We start from the raw sequence: 18,919 nt of genomic DNA, 5'->3' as shown, positions 1-18,919 counted from the left end.
AGAGGCTCAGCCGGAGCCTGAATCCCAACATAGTGCACCAGCGGAGAGCGGTTCACAGTCAACAGAAACAGCTCCATCCCCTATATCGCTTCCAGAGGGACCAAGCCTAGGTCCACAATCCCATGAGGAACTGATGTCTCCAGCATCAAGGGAACAGTTCCAGACTGAACAGGAAGCAGATGAAAGCCTCCAGAGAGCTTGGACGGCGGCACGGAGCAACCCACCGCCTCTCAGCTCTTCTAATCGATCCAGGTTTGTTGTAGAAAGAGGACTTTTATACAAGGAAACTCTTTCTGGGGGACACCAGGAAGACTGGCATCCTCAGAGACAGTTGGTAGTTCCAACTAAATACCGGGCCAAGCTCTTGAGCTTAGCCCATGATCACCCTAGTGGCCATGCTGGGGTGAACAGGACCAAAGACCGTTTGGGGGGGTCATTCCACTGGGAGGGAATGGGCAAGGATGTTTCTACCTATGTCCAGTCTTGTGAGGTGTGCCAAAGAGTGGGAAAACCCCAAGACCAGGTCAAAGCCCCTCTCCAGCCACTCCCCATCATTGAAGTTCCATTTCAGCGAGTAGCTGTGGATATTCTGGGTCCTTTTCCGAAAAAGACACCCAGAGGAAAGCAGTACATACTGACTTTCATGGATTTTGCCACCCGATGGCCGGAAGCAGTAGCTCTAAGCAACACCAGAGCTAAAAGTGTGTGCCAGGCACGAGCAGACATTTTTGCCAGGGTAGGTTGGCCCTCCGACATCCTCACAGATGCAGGGACTAATTTCCTGGCAGGAACTATGAAAAACCTTTGGGAAGCTCATGGGGTAAATCACTTGGTTGCCACTCCTTACCACCATCAAACAAATGGCATGGTGGAGAAGTTTAATGGAACTTTGGGGGCCATGATACGTAAATTCGTAAATGAGCACTCCAATGATTGGGACCTAGTGTTGCAGCAGTTGCTCTTTGCCTACAGAGCTGTACCACACCCCAGTTTAGGGTTTTCCCCATTTGAACTTGTATATGGCCGTGAGGTTAAGGGGCCATTGCAGTTGGTGAAGCAGCAATGGGAGGGATTTACACCTTCTCCAGGAACTAATATTCTGGACTTTGTAACCAACCTACAAAACACCCTCTGAACCTCTTTAGCCCTTGCTAAAGAAAACTTACAGGATGCTCAAAAAGAGCAAAAAGCCTGGTATGATAAACATGCCAGAGAGCGTTCCTTCAAAGTAGGGGACCAGGTCATGGTCTTAAAGGCGCTCCAGGCCCATAAAATGGAAGCATCGTGGGAAGGGCCATTCATGGTCCAGGAGCGCCTGGGAGCTGTTAATTATCTCATAGCATTCCCCACCTCCAACCGGAAGCCTAAGGTGTACCATATTAATTCTCTAAAGCCCTTTTATTCCAGAGAATGTCAGTTTACAGCCCAGGGAGGAGACGACGCTGAGTGGCCTGAAGGTGTTTACTACGAAGGGAAATGTGCTGGTGGTGTGGAAGAGGTGAACCTCTCCATGACCCTTGGGCGTATGCAGCGACAGCAGATCCAGGAGCTGTGCACTAGCTACGCGCCAACGTTCTCAGCCACCCCAGGACTGACTGAACGGGCATACCACTCCATTGACACAGGTAATGCTCACCCAATTAGGGTCCAACCTTACCGGGTGTCTCCTCAAGCTAAAACTGCTATAGAACGGGAGATCCAGGATATGTTACAGATGGGTGTAATCCGCCCCTCTGAAAGTGCATGGGCATCTCCAGTGGTTCTAGTTCCCAAACCAGATGGGGAAATACGTTTTTGCGTGGACTACCGTAAGCTAAATGCTGTGACTCGCCCAGACAACTATCCAATGCCACGCACAGATGAACTATTAGAGAAACTGGGACGGGCCCAGTTCATCTCTACCTTGGACTTAACCAAGGGGTACTGGCAGGTACCGCTAGATGAATCTGCCAAGGAAAGGTCAGCCTTCATCACACATCTTGGGCTGTATGAATTTAATGTACTCCCTTTCGGGCTGCGAAATGCACCCGCCACTTTCCAAAGACTTGTAGATGGTCTCCTAGCGGGATTAGGAGAATATGCAGTCGCCTACCTTGACGATGTGGCCATATTTTCGGATTCCTGGGCAGACCACCTGGAACATCTACAAAAAGTCCTTGAGCGCATAAGGGAGGCAGGACTAACTGTTAAGGCTAAGAAGTGTCAAATAGGCCTAAACAGAGTGACTTACCTTGGACACCAGGTGGGTCAAGGAACTATCAGCCCCCTACAGGCCAAAGTGGATGCTATCCAAAAGTGGCCTGTCCCAAAGTCAAAGAAACAGGTTCAATCCTTCTTAGGCTTGGCCAGTTATTACAGACGATTTGTACCGCACTACAGCCAAATCGCTGCCCCACTGACAGACCTAACCAAAAAAAAAACAGCCAAATGCTGTTCAGTGGACCGGAAAGTGTCAGAAGGCCTTTAACAAGCTTAAAGCGACACTCATGTCTGACCCTGTACTAAGGGCCCCAGACTTTGACAAACCGTTCCTAGTAACCACAGATGCATCCGAGCGTGGTGTGGGAGCAGTTTTAATGCAGAAAGGACCTGATCAAGAATTCCATCCTGTAGTGTTTCTCAGCAAAAAACTGTCTGAGAGGGAAAGCAACTGGTCAGTCACTGAAAAAGAATGTTACGCCATTGTCTACGCTCTGGAAAAGCTACGCCCATATGTTTGGGGACGGCATTTCCACCTGCAAACAGACCATGCTGCACTGAAGTGGCTTCACACCGTCAAGGAAACTAACAAAAAACTTCTTTGGTGGAGTTTAGCTCTCCAAGATTTTGATTTCGACATCCAACACATCTCAGGAGCTTCTAACAAAGTGGCTGATGCACTCTCCCGTGAAAGTTTCCCAGAATCAACTGGTTAAAATCGTCCTTGAGATGTGGAAAATATTGTTAGTCTTTATGTACCTGGTAGTATATTTAGAGATGCATGTGTCTTATTAACTCTGTTTTCCTAGAGCTCCAGGAAGAAATCCCAGCCAGTGTTTCACCCTAGCTGAGATTTGGGGGGAGTGTCATAAATATAAAGGGAAGGGTAAACCCCTTTGAAATCCCTCCTGGCCAGGGGAAAGCTCCTCTCACCTGTAAAGGGTTAAGAAGCTAAAGGTAACCTCGCTGGCACCTGACCAAAATGACCAATGAGGAGACAAGATACTTTCAAAAGCTGGGAGGAGGGAGAGAAACAAAGGGTCTGTGTCTGTCTGTAGTCGTCTTGGCCGGGGATAGACCAGGAATGGAGTCTTAGAACTTTTAGTAAGTAATCTAGCTAGGTACGTGTTAGATTATGATTTCTTTAAATGGCTGAGAAAAGAATTGTGCTGAATAGAATAACTATTTCTGTCAGTGTATCTTTTTTGTAACTTAAGGTTTTGCCTAGAGGGGTTCTCTATGTTTTTGAACCTAATTACCCTGTAAGATATCTACCATCCTGATTTTACAGGGGGGATTTCTTTATTTCTATTTACTTCTATTTTTTATTAAAAGTCTTCTTGTAAAAAACTGAATGCTTTTTCATTGTTCTCAGATCCAAGGGTTTGGGTCTGTGGTCACCTATGCAAATTGGTGAGGCTTTTTATCCAACATTTTCCAGGAAAGGGGGGGTGCAAGTGTTGGGAGGATTGTTCATTGTTCTTAAGATCCAAGGGTCTGGGTCTGTAGTCACCTAGGCAAATTGGTGAGGCCTTTTACCAAACCTTGTCCAGGAAGTGGGGTGTAGGGTTTTGGGAAGTATTTTGGGGGGAAAGACGCGTCCAAACAGCTCTTCCCCAGTAACCAGTATTAGTTTGGTGGTAGTAGCGGCCAGTCCAAGGACAACGGGGGGAATATTTTGTACCTTGGGGAAGTTTTGACCTAAGCTGGTAAAGATAAGCTTAGGAGGTTTTTTCATGCAGGTCCCCACATCTGTACCCTAGAGTTCAGAGTGGGGGAGGAACCTTGACATGGTTTCTCTCCCTGCTCCCAGCTTTTGAAAGTATCTTGTCTCCTCATTGGTCATTTTGGTCAGGTGCCAGCGAGGTTACCTTTAGCTTCTTAACCCTTTACAGGTGAGAGGAGCTTTCCCCTGGCCAGGAGGGATTTCAAAGGGGTTTACCCTTCCCTTTATATTTATGACACTGTGTGTATGGTAACACCCATTGTTTCCTATTCTCTGTGTATATAAATCTCCCCACTGTATTTTCCACTGAATGCATCCGATGAAGTGAGCTCTAGCTCATGAAAGCTTATCCTCAAATAAATTTGTTAGTCTCTAAGGTGCCACAAGTACTCCTTTTCTTCTTTGTCTGTCATCCAGTTTGGTCAGGCTGTCTCTCACAATGAGAATGGTGTATGAAGCACTTGCATGAGAGGAAAGTGATCAGGAACAGCCAGCATGGATTCACCAAGGGAAGGTCATGCCTGACTAATCTAATCGCCTTTTATGATGAGATTACTGGTTCTGTGGATGAAGGGAAAGCAGTGGATGTATTGTTTCTTGACTTTAGCAAAGCTTTTGACACGGTCTCCCACACTATTCTTGTCAGCAAGTTAAGGAAGTATGGGCTGGATGAATGCACTACAAGGTGGGTAGAAAGCTGGCTAGATTGTCGGGCTCAACGGGTAGTGATCAATGGCTCCATATCTAGTTGGCAGCCAGTATCAAGTGGAGTACCCCAGGGGTCGGTCCTGGGGCCAGTTTTGTTCAATATCTTCATAAATGATCTGGAGGATGGTGTGGATTGCACTCTCAGCAAATTTGCGGATGATACTAAACTGGGAGGAGTGGTAGATACGCTGGAGGGGAGGGATAGGATACAGAAAGACCTAGACAAATTGGAGGATTGGGCCAAAAGAAATCTGATGAGGTTCAATAAGGATAAGTGCAGGGTCCTGCACTTGGGACGGAAGAACCCAATGTACAGCTACAGACTAGGGACCAAATGGCTAGGCAGCAGTTCTGCGGAAAAGGACCTAGGGGTGACAGTGGACGAGAAGCTGGATATGAGTCAGCAGTGTGCCCTTGTTTCCAAGAAGGCCAATGGCATTTTGGGATGTATAAGTAGGGGCATAGCGAGCAGATTGAGGGACGTGATCGTTCCCCTCTATTCGACATTGGTGAGGCCTCATCTGGAGTACTGTGTCCAGTTTTGGGCCCCACACTTCAAGAAGGATGTGGATAAATTGGAGAGAGTCCAGCGAAGGGCAACAAAAATGATTAGGGGACTGGAACACATGAGTTATGAGGAGAGGCTGAGGGAACTGGGATTGTTTAGCCTGCAGAAGAGAAGAATGAGGGGGGATTTGATAGCTGCTTTCAACTACCTGAAAGGGGGTTCCAAAGAGGATGGCTCTAGACTGTTCTCAATGGTAGCAGATGACAGAACGAGGAGTAATGGTCTCAAGTTGCAGTGGGGGAGGTTTAGATTGGATATTAGGAAAAACTTTTTCACTAAGAGCGTGGTGAAACACTGGAATGCGTTACCTAGGGAGGTGGTAGAATCTCCTTCCTTAGAGGTTTTTAAGGTCAGGCTTGACAAAGCCCTGGCTGGGATGATTTAACTGGGAATTGGTCCTGCTTTGAGCAGGGGGTTGGACTAGATGAGCTTCTGGGGTCCCTTCCAACCCTGATATTCTATGATTCTATGATTCTATGAATGTTGCACAGTGTTAGGGTGGATCCTGGGGCCCCAGGAGACTGTGGGGGTGGCAGCCACGGTGGTGAAGTTTGTTCCTCCCAGTCCGCCTGTCTTCCAGCCAGCAGATACATCTCCAAAATCATGATTTCTCCCCACAGTTTCTTTATGTTTAAGAATCCTAAAAGGGAGTGATAACCAGGATAGCCCATGCTTTCATTTTGTTCACTAATTAGGCCTAATTTGCGACACACCAGTTTAGGACCAATTTAGTAGCCCCATGCTACTTTTGTTTACCAGACATGATTTCAGCAGAGTCCTTGAATGACATCACTAGGCCTTTTTGTTTGGACTAATTTGGCCCTTTTGTTTCCCTTTTGTATCTTTCCCCATTAACATTTGTTGCAGGTGATTGGAACATTTAAGCCTCTGCTGCTCTGGATTCCCCTAACAACAGTCCTAATAGGTGGCCGAGAGATGGTGCTTGCTAGGTTTTATGACAGAATGGTAGCAGAGATGGGATCTACATGTTAGTCTATGAAGTTTTTTTTTAAGACACTTTTGATGGGGGATTATACTTTTGCTCTACACTGAAAGTCGGGAACAGGTCTGTTAGTTTGTCTCAGGTATAAGTTAATAAGCAAGCATGAATTATGAACACTTCATGAAAGAGCAGCTTCTGAGCATGTGTGCATTGCTGCAGATCAGAAGAAATCTAAGTTGGTGACCATGCTGTGCTCATGTCTTGAGGCAGGATTGGCACTGCCTCCAGACCATTAGGTCAGAAGGGCTCCCTTTTTCTTCTGCAAGGCAGGCAGTTGACCGAAGAGATGGTGCCAGAGACTGTTCCACTGATGATTCTGCAGATGTAGCAGAAAGGGCAAGAGGTCCAGAGTTGTGGAGGCTGGAGTGGAAATGAAAGTTCTTGGAGGAGAGATGGTTGGAGCTGGTGGCCAAATATCAGAGCAGATTGAATTGGATCAACAGAAGCTTGTTGACCAGGTCAAACACTGCTGGCTCAAAGAGAACGGAGTCAAATCATGCCCCTGGGACCAAGGAAGAAGGATATACAACATGCCTAAACAGGGGCTAATAGGCAATCAGGTGGGCATAGAATGAATCCCATCACTCTGCCTTTAGCCTGAGTCAATATGGACACCAAAGGATGTTCTGGGACTCTGACTGTGGGAGCATGGGACGTTATTTCACTTGATGTGTTAATCTGTGTAATGATGTAATATGGTTAACTTCTGAAGGTTTAGGTGCATGCTGTCAAGGCCAGAATCAGTGGCTGGGGCGTGAGATCTCTGTCTACCCTCACCTGGGAAACTAAGTCAAATGCTGAATGTGTCTGTGGTGCAGATTTCAGCTGGGAGCAGTGAGAAACTGGTACAGCTAAGAGATGCTCTGAACCAGACCTCCTCTGGGGGCAGGGAAGACTATGGCACACCTGACAGATGCTGTGATTCAAAATTCCTCTGGAAAAGGGAAACTCAGGCACAGACAAAAGGTGCAATGTGTCAAAACTCCCCTGGAACGAGTGAGGCTAAGAGTGGTAAAAAGAGCTGCCAAATTCATGATAGTCACTAAAAGGTGGGAAATGCTCCAGAGGGGTGTGAAACAATCACTGGGAGAGTGTAAATGAAAAGGAGGTGGAAAAGTTCCCCTTAATCTCTGGCTTCCAGTTATTTGGTCATGATGTAATTAAACTTGAGGGAGATGGAGGGGGAAAAACATGTAACCTCTCCCAGGAGGTGTGAAGATGGGGACTGGGCTTGGGGGAAAGTGAATAGATTCCACCTCAACCCAGCACCAGGACCACTCTTTTCACAGAAGGAGACCCAAGGATCCTGGGACCATCCCAACCAATCAGAAATACTGGGGTGACTAGCATACGGGGGCCTGCTAACTCTGCAGCTAGTTCCCCCTTCCCTGGGATAATGAGGGAGGAAATTTATATAATGTAGGTAGGAGCCTAACTATGATGTTTTCATGATGATTGGAACTGTTTAATGACTGAATGCATGTATTAGTTTGAATTAATAAGTAGTCACACAAGATGCACTGTCTGAAGGCTTGGTGCCAAAACATCCCTGGAGTACTGATCAAGTAATCAAGCAAGAGTGCTTTCGATAAGGGAGAAATGTGATGGATTGGGAGTATGTCTGTACAATTTACGAATTCTAGTTCATCTTGAGAAGTTGTACTATGAAAACCTGCCGTGCCTATATGCATGTGGATCTATTATTGCTGACAGATCCTGTAGCAGGTACACATCATGCAGAAATACAATAGGAGGATGCTTAGGACTCCATGATTCTATTCAGGAGCAAACCCTCTGAACAATGGGTGAGCTGCATTCTTAGCACATTGGTTTAGCTGACTCCCGTAAAGGGAAGAGGAAAAGAAAGAGCAGTGGAAAGTTACCCAAAAGACAGACTAAAGGAAGCCAGGATGGATTTAAAATAGCAAGCCACACAGAAACAGGGAGAGCCAGGCAAGAAGGAGGCCTTGAGAGCAGGAGGGAGCAAAATCACCCAACATGTAGGAACCCTATGATGCAGGGGAGCCCTGCCTGCTTTTCTGAGCCCAGATGACCCTACAAACTCTGGGCAACCCAAGAGACTGACTTAATCCCAAAAAAATATCCTGGTGTGGTAAGGAAACTGAGACAGGTACACTGCATATAATGTTTACTGTTTTGTATGATCCATGCTCTCCTGTGCGTCACGTACTTAAGTAGGTCTGTTGTGTCCAGGTATTACAATGGAGTCTGCACAATGGGGCCCTGATTATCCTCTTGTTATTTAGGCCCTCCTATAGTATAAATAAACAATTAATAGGAAACTTCATTCAGGCTTATGAGTATCCTTTTTAGTATCCCCCACATCTGACAGTCTGACTCTCCCTTTGAGGATCCACTCATTTATTAAGTAATTTGAAGGAGAAGATTGGTTTATTTTCTAAAGAAGTATCCCCTAATCTCTTATGAAGGCTCTGTTGGAAATGACTGGAATCAGATAGTACTTAACTTTTATGTAGTTGTCTTCTAAAGTGGAAAAATAATATTGTTCTGGAATTGGTCTGCCTCCAGTTGGTGGGCAGAAAGGGAACAGTCCCTTGTCTGAACATGGTGGTTCCTAGGAAGAAAATACACAGATAAGATTGCATTTTCACTTCAGTTTCTTGACAACACGCCTATATTTTTCAGAAGCTTGTTACAGATGGTGTCATATTTTCATATAAATCAGTAGTCTTTCCTAAACCTTTTGACGGAGCAGGTGAAGCAAGGTTACGGAGTTTGGGAGTTAAATTGAATCTGATTTATCCCTCTTCCTTCACCTTCCTTGGACATGATTCCTTTGGAAACATTCATGTCATTTCCAATAGGCCTCCTTTTCTGTTACCATCAACAGCTCGTTGAAGATGTAATAAGGTAGCAGAAGCATGAATAGTAAGGTATTAGGAATTCATTGTGTGAAAGGTTTAATATTTGAGAACCTCTCTTTGAAGCTCACTCAGTTTCAGCTGCATTATCTCTGCACTGTTAACATGAGTGTAAAGCAACAAAACTTGGTTTTGACACCAAAGTCAGCAGATCTGAGTACACAGGAGAACAGATCTGCTGAGTGAAAAGGTAGCATTTATACAGTCATTTTTCATATTAGAACCGCATTTTGAAATCAGATACAAAAAAATTAGCCATTGCATTGTGTATATTTAATTTAATGTAACTAGAATTTGCTATTCTATTTGACTAAAATTAATGATAGAAAAGGAAAACTTTTTTTTTTTTTGACCATGCAGGACAATTGCTACTACTCTGGATATGTGGAGGATGTCCCAGAATCTGTTGCAGTTCTCAGCACCTGCTCTGGACTCTGGTAATGTAAACTCCTCAGTCTGCTAAAGATTGCAAACATTATGAATTTTCTTCTTCTGCAATGGGAAAGTAGATACATAACAGAATAACTAGTTTAGTGCCCTTTTACTTTTTCCTAATGTAGATTTCATGCTAATGACCATATTAAGGGTCATTTGCTGCCACTGCATAGGGCTCGAATCAGAAATTTATAATCTTATTTTTTTATTCTATTTTATAGATTGTAAAACAGTATGTAGTGCAGTGATGACTGATCTGTGGCCATTTGGGGGCCTTCTGGCTTCTAATTGTGCCTCCCAAAGGTGGCAGTGTTACCAAGAACACTGATACTCAATTGTAAATTGGAAATGTTTTTCCCTCGATAGCACTTTCCTTTTAGAAGGGAAGGGAGGAAGTTTCTATTAAAGTTCTACAAAAACTGCATTATATATCAAAAATAATTCAGATGGAAAATTCTGGACCAGTTCTAATATTTTTATAGAATTTTTCAATTTTTCCAAATCTCTAAATCACACTTCAATTTTGCAATTCTCAGGGGACATTTGAAGATTTACGATTTAAACTATGAAATTGAACCTATTAAATCTTCCTCTGCATTTCAACACATTATTTATCGAATGGCAGCTGATGAAGACTCACCTGGTCGATGTGGAGTAACTGATGAAGATATCGAAGATCAAACAGCTAAAGGCAGAGACCATCAAATATCTAAGGTTCAGATGGAGAGACAGCTTGTAGTAGATGTAAGTGTTTTATATGGGTTCACATAAAGTAAATGGATATTATGTGCAGGGGTAGTCGATAGGCAGACCGAGGGCCAAATCCAGACTGCCAGGTGCTTTTGAATGGATGCCAAAATCTTTTTATTTATTATTATTGGATTTTTTTATTATTTTCTCTGGAGTCTGGATCTTGACTGTAGCTTGACCAAGAAATCTGGACATTGATAAAAAAAATAATTGACCACCCGCAGGTGGAACATACTAAGCTATTCATGTTAGGCCCATTTTTCAAACTCATTGTCGGAAGTGACCTCAGTTGTGCTGGAAATTCACTTTGTAGTCAGGAGAACAAATTAATTCTGTTCCTCCTGAGTTTATCCATCCATAAATCTGGTAGCTAAAAGTATTCCTGTCTATTGATTGTGAAGTAAGGAGTTTGTCAGCCTCATGGAATCTATTCAACATGTGCCTAAATGCCCCAGTTGGTAGTCCCAGCTCTATTTCCCTTTGCTGATTTCTTTCAAGGAATTTTGTCAGTTCCCTTCTTTTTTTCAGGTCAGATAAAGTCCAGTATTCCACTTCCATCTGGCAAAAGAAGGATATCTCCTTCCCCCCATGTGGGGAAAGAGAGGGTAATGGGTCTACACTCGACTCTATTAGGACCCAGACCCTCAAATATCCAGTAAAAAGTCTCTGGGAAAGACAGAAGATTTGAAACCAAGGATAAGGTTGTGGTCTGTGGGACATGTGTTTAGACACTGGCTGAAAGAATTCCCTCTGGCATATGCAAGCTTTTGGGGTAAACCCCTTACTAATAGCTAAAATTCTCTGCTGTCCCTTTTGCTACCCACAACTAAGTCTCCTTCCCTGGAAGACCACAGTCTTGGTCTCAGTGGGGTACTGTGATGGGGTATGTGAACCCCACACTGGATAAGTAAGGATTAAGGAGCAGCTCTGGGCCCAGAAAGCCCTGTGAAGCCACCCTTGGTGGGCATGCTTACAGTGGAGGCTGAGCTCAAAAGGGTGCTGTTTAGCTCAGTCTGGGTGGATGGAGCAGGAAAGCAGCTGTGTGTTGCAGGCTACAGCCGAGAAGCCCCACGCACCTGGGCCCAGTCCTCAATGTCAAGCTGCCACAGGCCTTTTGATCGCGGAGATCAGCAACAATGAGCTGTGAATGCGAGAGGAAGACCCTTTGGAGTATGGACAGAGAGAACTCCAGAAGGGACTCAGATGCAAACCACTGACACCAACAGAGGAACAGAATCCAGAGTAGGAAGTGGCCCAGGGAGGAGACATAGAAGCATCCATCCCATAGGCTGCACATTTTCAAATTACTGCTTAATTGGGATCTGAGTTGGAACCTGGTGAAGCAGAGAGGGCCTGGGTTCCTTTACTCCCAGCCATTGATGCTTGCTGCAGGGTGACATAACTCAGAGTACTGCCACCAGGGGATGTTGCTGGAATTGGACCCAAACCCACCCCCTCCTATATGTGGTGGAGAACATTGGCAACACCCAAGTCCTGTTAAAAGGACCACTGGAGCACTGATTGAATGACCTTGAAGAGGCCATGGATATAGGAAAGCTGCTGAAATGGATTTTGGAGAACTACCAACAGCAAGGACAAGACTGGGGCGATTGGGTAGACGCAGCCGTGGTGAAATAATTACCCTCACCCCACCACAAGATGGGATGGGACGCACTTTCCCTGTGACAGTCCACATCTTTCCTGAAGTGTGGCACCCAAAGTTGGACACAATACTCCAGTTGAGGCCTTATCAGCTTGGAGTAGAGTGGAAGAATTACTTCTAACATCTTGCTTACAATACTCCTGCTAATAAATCCCAGAATGATGTTTTCTTTTTTTGCAACAGTGTTACACTCATATTGACATTTAGCTTGTGATCCACTATGAACCCTGTGACATTCTATACCTTGGGGGAGCATCTTGTAACCCCCATATTCTTCATTTGTATATAATTGTGATATTGCATATAAAGCATGTCATGTGACCTGCTGAAAGTCATTTCTCTATCCATATACGTATATCATTAATGCATATGGAGTTATGAGAATTGTGTTGTATGGTGGTCACTAAAACATGCTGTAAGTTGGGGAATCAGCCAGATAGTAGCCCCCCAGAGGCAACAGCAAGGAAAGTTATCAAAATCCGAGTGGGGTGTCAAACAACCCATCAACAACCACTGTCCAGCAGGGGAGCTACAATGCAATGACTCACCTGCATGGGGCCACACCAGGGGAATTGCTCAACTTTGCCTGGAGACTCAGCAATGCCCACCCAGACATGCCTGGATTTCTGTTTTCCAAGCACATGGACTGAGGGTATAAAACTGAACACAGTGGGTCCATGGTTGGCCTTTCTCCTGCACCTACCTATGCTGAAAGCAACAAGGACACTCCGAAGACTCCAACTGAGGGGACTGACCCAGATTTCAAGGTGAAATCTGTGTACTATGGACTGAAATATCCAGTGGGGTGAGAAAAACTGCTTAATCTAGATGTTGCCCAGTCTAATAGGGTTGAGAGTTTAGACTGCATGCTTAGATTTTATATTATTTTGGTAACTAACTCTGACTTTTTGCTTATCACTTAAAATCTATCTTTTGTAGTCAATACATTTGTTTTAGTGTTTATCTTTACCAGTGACTTTGTATGAAGTGTGTGGGAAATCTGCTTAGGTTTTGGAAAGGCTGGTGTATATCCACTTTGCATGGAAGAAGTAGTGAACCAATTAATAAATCTGTGTTGCTCATCTTGAGCAGTGCAAGACGGTATATTCCTGAGGTACAGTGCTGGGAGCTGTGGGGTGGAATTGGGCTGGTGCCTTTCTCTGTGTGATTCATGAGTGGCTCTGGGAGTATTCATGCAATCTAGCTGGATGTTGGGCTCCACATGCGGTTGTGCTGAGTGATAACAGCACCTGGAGGGGTTTGCTGCTGATCACTAGCAAGACATTGTGAGAGACAGCCCAGGCTGGAGAGAGTTTAGGTAGCACAGCGGTCCCATGGTCCCAGGCTGCACCCTGGAGATCTGTCACAACTTCCAGGTCCCTTCTGTAGTATTCCTTTCTAGGCACTTATTTCCCATTTTGTATGTGTACAACTGATGGTGCTTTCCTAAATGGAGTACTTTGCATTTGTCCTTATTGAATTTCATGCTGTTTCCTGCAGACCATTTCTCCAGATCATTCTGAATTTTAATCCTAGCCTCGAAAGAACTTGCAACCCATTGCAGCTTGGTATCGTCCACAGATTTTATAAGTGTACTCTCTATGCCATTATCTAAACTGTGAATCACTGATAACTACTCTCCGGAAATGGTTTTCCCACCAGTTATGCAGTACCTTATAGTAGCTCCATTTAGGTTGCATTTCCCTAGTTTGTTTAAGAGAAGGCCATGTGAAGCAGTATCAAAAGCCTTACTAAAGTCAAGCTATACAACATCTACCACTTCCCCCATCCTAAAGGCTTGTTATCCTGTCAAAGAATTATAATACTGTAAGATTTTCCCCTTGGGAGAGTGACATAATACAGGAGAGAGAGTATGATTATACATGCATTTAAACGCCTCAATTTACTCTACATAACCATGCTTTATGTGTCTTTACTTCCAGAAAAGTGAACTAAACACTTTGTACACATCTACCAGATATTTAGAGTGTTATTTTGTTGCAGACAAAGCAAAGGTAAGTATTCAAATGATAGTGTTTTGTTCTAATTATTAATGTCAGACTTACAAACTATTTTAGTAATGATCCTTCTGCTCTTAAATCTCCCAGTAAAATATATATATATATATATGAAACACTTAAGTTTGATGTATAGATTAGGATGTGAATTATTCTCCTTAGTCATTGGTTAGAAATATAGATATGCCCTTTAGTTGATGAAAGTTGGGCATTGTAAAATCAGCAGGTCCAAATAACTTGCGTCAAACAGTTTTAAGAGAGCTGGCTGATGAATTTGCTGAAACACTGATGCTGATTTTCAATAAGTCTGAGAACACTGGGGAAGTTCCAGAAGAATGGAAGAAATTTATGTTGTGCCAATACTATAAAGGGTAAGTGGGATGATCCAGTTAATTATAGGTAAGGCTTTGATTTAGTGATGGAGGTCACAGAAGTCACAAATTTGTGACTTCCAGTGACCTCCATGACTTCACGCTTCGGTGGTCAGGAGCTGCAGGGTCCCACAACACCTGCAGAGGCTGGGAGCTGCAGCATTCCTTGCCGCCAGTGGAGGCCGGGAGTGCAGGGTTCCCCGCCACCTACAGGGGCAAGGACCTTCGAGGTACCCCTGCCACCTCTGGTGGCCCCCGGAACTCCAAGTCGCGAGGGGAAACCCCAGAGCTCCCAGTTTCTGGGGACAGTGGGAGAACCCCCAAGCTCCCTGCCGCCGCCATGGCCAGGCGGAGGGGCACCCCCCCAGCTCCCAGCTGCCCCACTTCAGGCAGTGTGAAGACCAACAGATCTCCATTTTGTTACAGATATTTTTCGTAAAAGTCACGGACAGGTCACAGCTTCTGTGAATTTTTCTTTTTTGCCCATGACCTGTCCGTGACTTTTACTAAAAATATCTGTGAGAAAATCTCATCTTTAATTATAGGCCTGTCAGACTGACATCGATCCCAGGGAACATAGTGGACTGACTGATACAGGACTAGATTAATAAAGAGTTAGAGGAGGGTAATATAATTAATGCCAATTAACATAGGTTTATGGAGAATAGATTCTGTTAAACTAAGCTGTTCTCTTTTTTCATGAGATAAGTTGGGCTGATAAAGTAACAGTGTTCATGAAATAGACTTATTTAAGGCACTTGTCTTGATACTGCACAACATTTTAGTTAAAAAACTAGAATGATATAAACTTAACATGGCACACATTAAAAAGATTAAAAGTTGGCTAAATGGTTTGTTCTCAAAATATCAGGGTGTAGCCGTGTTAGTCTGTTTCCACAAAAACAAGAAGGGTCTGGTGGCACCTTAAAGACTAACAGATTTATTTGGGCATAAGTTTTCGTGGGTAAAAAAACCACCTCTTCAGATGCATTTTTACCCATGAAAGCTTATGCCCAAATAAATCTGTTAGTCTTTAAGGTGCCACCGGACTCCTTGTAGTTCTTAAAATGTAATTGTAACAGGAAATCATTATTGAGTGGGTGTGTTTATAGTGGGGTCCTGCAGGGATCAGTTCTTGTCCCTATGCTATTTAACATTCTTCTTTGAGTGCTTGTTCATGTCTATTCCATTGTAGGTGTGTGTGCTTGCCATATGCACCGGAGCTGGAAATTTTTCCCTCAGTGGTATCTGTAGGGGACCGGCTCTGGCACCCTCTGGAATGGCGTGTGTATGCCGAGGCATAAGGGACACTGCCAGCTCCACCCACTCTCAGTTCCTTGTTACTGCCATTGTCAGTGCTGGAATGTCTACTTGCCTTGGCAAACTTACTCCCCTCAACTGCTCATTGTGAACTTTGCTGTATATAGTTGTTGAAAAGTTGAGAGTTTTTAATTCCCTTAGTGTAGTTTAGTGTTAGTTTGTAGTCCCTGTTGGAACTTAGCCTTGGGACACGGCATGCCCCGGTCCTTGGGCTTCAAACCCTGTGACTTGCAGAAAACCTATGCCAGTCAGTGACCCCCACAGTATTTGTTTGAAGTGCTTAGGGGAAACCCATGTTAGCAACAAGTATTGTATTTGTAAAAGCTTTAAACCTTGGACCAAAAAGGAATGGGACATTATGGAGTTGGCACTTACACCGGCACCAGAGCCATCCAGATCAGACTGTGCTCCTAGCCCCATGGTCTCTGTGCAGAGCACGCCACCGGTGACAACTTTGGACCGGCGTTGATTCCCCTCCCTGGTACCAGCTAGAAAGCAAAGAAAGGCCAGGAGGGGACATTCTCCTGTGTCCCGTAAGGACAGGAGAGGGCCAGAAGAGAGCAAAGACCTGTGAGGGGCAGCTCTTCACCTCTGGATGGAGGTGGGTCCCCAGCTCCTGCTAAGTGAACTAGCCCACTCCAGGACTTGCCCACCACCCCAGGAAGCAGCAGAGCATTTGGCATCTGGCAGTGTCGTCCACACCGGAGGCCTTTCAGGTCTCAAAGGACATTCTGTCCCTACCAGTGTCACCCATGCTGGCCACAGAAGTTTCCCGTTCCAGGGGAAAACCTGCTTGGGACCCTTCCAACGGTCCCCATCAGTGTGGCACTGCTCCTCACCAGAGGGAATGTCCCCCCAGTGCTCGCCTGCACAGAACCACCACGCCCCAGTTATGGGTCAGTCCACTCATCAGAGTCATAGAATCATAGAATATCAGCATTGGAAGGGACCTCAGGAGGTCATCTAGTCCAACCCCCTGCTCAAAGCAGGACCAATCCACAACTAAATCATCCCAGCCAGGGCTTTGTCAAGCCTGACCTTAAAAACCTCTGAAAAAAGAGATTCCACCACCTCCCTAGGGAACCCATTCCAGTGCTTCACCACCCTCCTAGTGAAAAAGTTTTTCCTAATATCAAACCTAAACCTCCCCCACTGCAACTTGAGACCATTACTCCTTGTTCTGTCATATGCTACCACTGAGAACAGTTTAGATCCATCCTCTTTGGAACCCCCCCTTCAGGTAGTTGAAGGCTACTATCAAATCCCCCCTTATTCTTCTCTTCCGCAGACTAAACAATCCCAGTTCCCTCAGCCTCTCCTCATAACTCATGTGTTCCAGTCCCCTAATCATTTTTGTTGGATGTTTTCCAATTTTTCCACATCCTTCTTGTAGTGTGGGGCCCAAAACTGGACACAGTACTCCAGATGAGGCCTCACCAATGTCGAATAGAGGGGAACGATCATGTCCTTCCATCTGCTGGCAATGCTCCTTCTTATACATCCCAAAATGCCATTGGCCTTCTTGGAAACAAGGGCACACTGTTGACTCATATCCAGCTTCTCATCCACTGTAACCCCTAGGTCCTTTTCTGCAGAACTGCTGCCTAGCCATTTGGTCCCTAGTCTGTAGCGGTGCATGGGATTCTTCCGTCCTAAGTGCAGGACTCTGCACTTGTCCTTGTTGAACCTCATCAGATTTCTTTTGGCCCAATCCTCTAATTTGTCTAGGTCCCTCTGTATCCTATCCCTACCCTCCAGCGTATAACCTTTCCTCCCAGTTTAGTGTCATCTGCAAACTTGCTGAGGGTGCAATCCACACCATCCTCCAGATCATTTAATGAAGATATTGAACAAAACCAGCCCCAGGACTGACCCTTGGGGCACTCGGTTTTATACCAGCTGCCAACTAGACATGGAGCCATTGATAGCTACCTGTTGAGCCCGACAATCTAGCCAAGTTTCTATCCACCTTATCGTCCATTTGTCCAGCCCATACTTCTTTAACCTGCTGGCAAGAATACTGTGGGAGACAGTGTCAAAAGCTCTGCTAAAATCAAGGAACAATACGTCCACTGCTTTCCCCTCATCCACAAAGCCAGTTATCTCATCATAGAAGGCAATTAAATTAGTCAGGCATGACTTGCCCTTGGTGAATCTATGCTGACTGTTCCTGATCACTTTCCTCTAAGTGCTTCAGAATTGATTCCTTGAGGACCTGCTCCATGATTTTTCAAGGGACTGAGGTGAGGCTGACTGGCCTGTAGTTCCCAGGATCCTCCTTCTTCCCTTTTTTAAAGATGGGCACTATATTAGCCTTTTTCCAGCCCTCCGGGACCTCCCCAGATCGTCATGAGTTTTCAAAGATAATGGCCATGGCTCTTCAATCACATCCACCAACTCCTTTAGCTCTCTCGGATGCAGCGCATCCGGCCCCATGGACTTGTGCTCATCCAGCTTTTCTAAATAGTCCTGAACCACTTCTTTCTTCACAGAGGGCTGGTCACCTCCTCCTAATGCAGTGCTGCCCAGTGCAGCAGGCTGGGAGCTGACCTTGTTTCTAAAGACAGAGGCAAAAAAAGCATTGAGTACATTAGCTTTTTCCCCATCCTCTGTCACTAGGTTACCTCCCTCATTCAGTAAGGGGGCCACACTTTCCTTGACTTTCTTCTTGTTGCTAACATACCTGAAGAAACCCTTTTTGTTACTCTTAACATCCCTTGCTAGCTGCACCTCCAGGTGTTATTTGGCCTTCCTGATTTCACTCCTGCATGCCCAAGGAATATTTTTATACTCTTCCCTGGTCATTTGTCCAATCTTCCACTTCTTGTAAGCTTCTTTTTTGTGTTTAAGATCAGCAAGGATTTCAGTGTTAAGCCAAGCTGGTTGCCTGCCATAGTTACTATTCTTTCTACACATTGGGATGGGTCACCCGGCCGCAGCAGAGGTGCCCATGGAGGAGGCGACAGAGGTGGCAGACCTGCCGGTACCCGCCTCCTCTTTATCCTCACCTGATGAGGTGATTACGGGACCCTCTCACCCAGTCCTGAAGGATGAAGCCAGGGCTCATCAAGAGCTTTTAAAGAGTGTCGCCTCAAACCTGGGGCTTGAAACTGAGGTGTTGGTTTCAGAGTAACAGCCGTGTTAGTCTGTATTCGCAAAAAGAAAAGAAGTACTTGTGGCACCTTAGAGACTAACCAATTTATTTGAGCATGAGCTTTCATGAGCTATTGCATCCGATGAAGTGAGCTGTAGCTC

At 45.1% G+C, this 18,919-nt stretch overlaps 1 protein-coding gene across 1 annotated transcript in view; it reads left to right on the top strand.

Annotated features, from left to right (window-relative positions):
* LOC140905622 (disintegrin and metalloproteinase domain-containing protein 20-like) overlaps window positions 1-18,919 on the top strand; it is a 67,973-nt gene that overhangs the window by 30,802 nt on the left and 18,252 nt on the right. Inside the window, exons 3-5 of the mRNA XM_073329129.1 lie at window positions 9,468-9,544; window positions 10,079-10,286; window positions 13,899-13,970. Coding sequence (XP_073185230.1) covers window positions 9,468-9,544; window positions 10,079-10,286; window positions 13,899-13,970 — 357 coding nt within the window. The remainder of the gene's footprint in view (window positions 1-9,467; window positions 9,545-10,078; window positions 10,287-13,898; window positions 13,971-18,919) is intronic.

The sequence above is a fragment of the Lepidochelys kempii genome, chromosome 1 (genome assembly GCF_965140265.1).
Source record: "Lepidochelys kempii isolate rLepKem1 chromosome 1, rLepKem1.hap2, whole genome shotgun sequence".
Lineage (NCBI taxonomy): Eukaryota > Metazoa > Chordata > Testudines > Cheloniidae > Lepidochelys > Lepidochelys kempii.
This window is presented reverse-complemented; position numbering and strand designations above follow the sequence as displayed.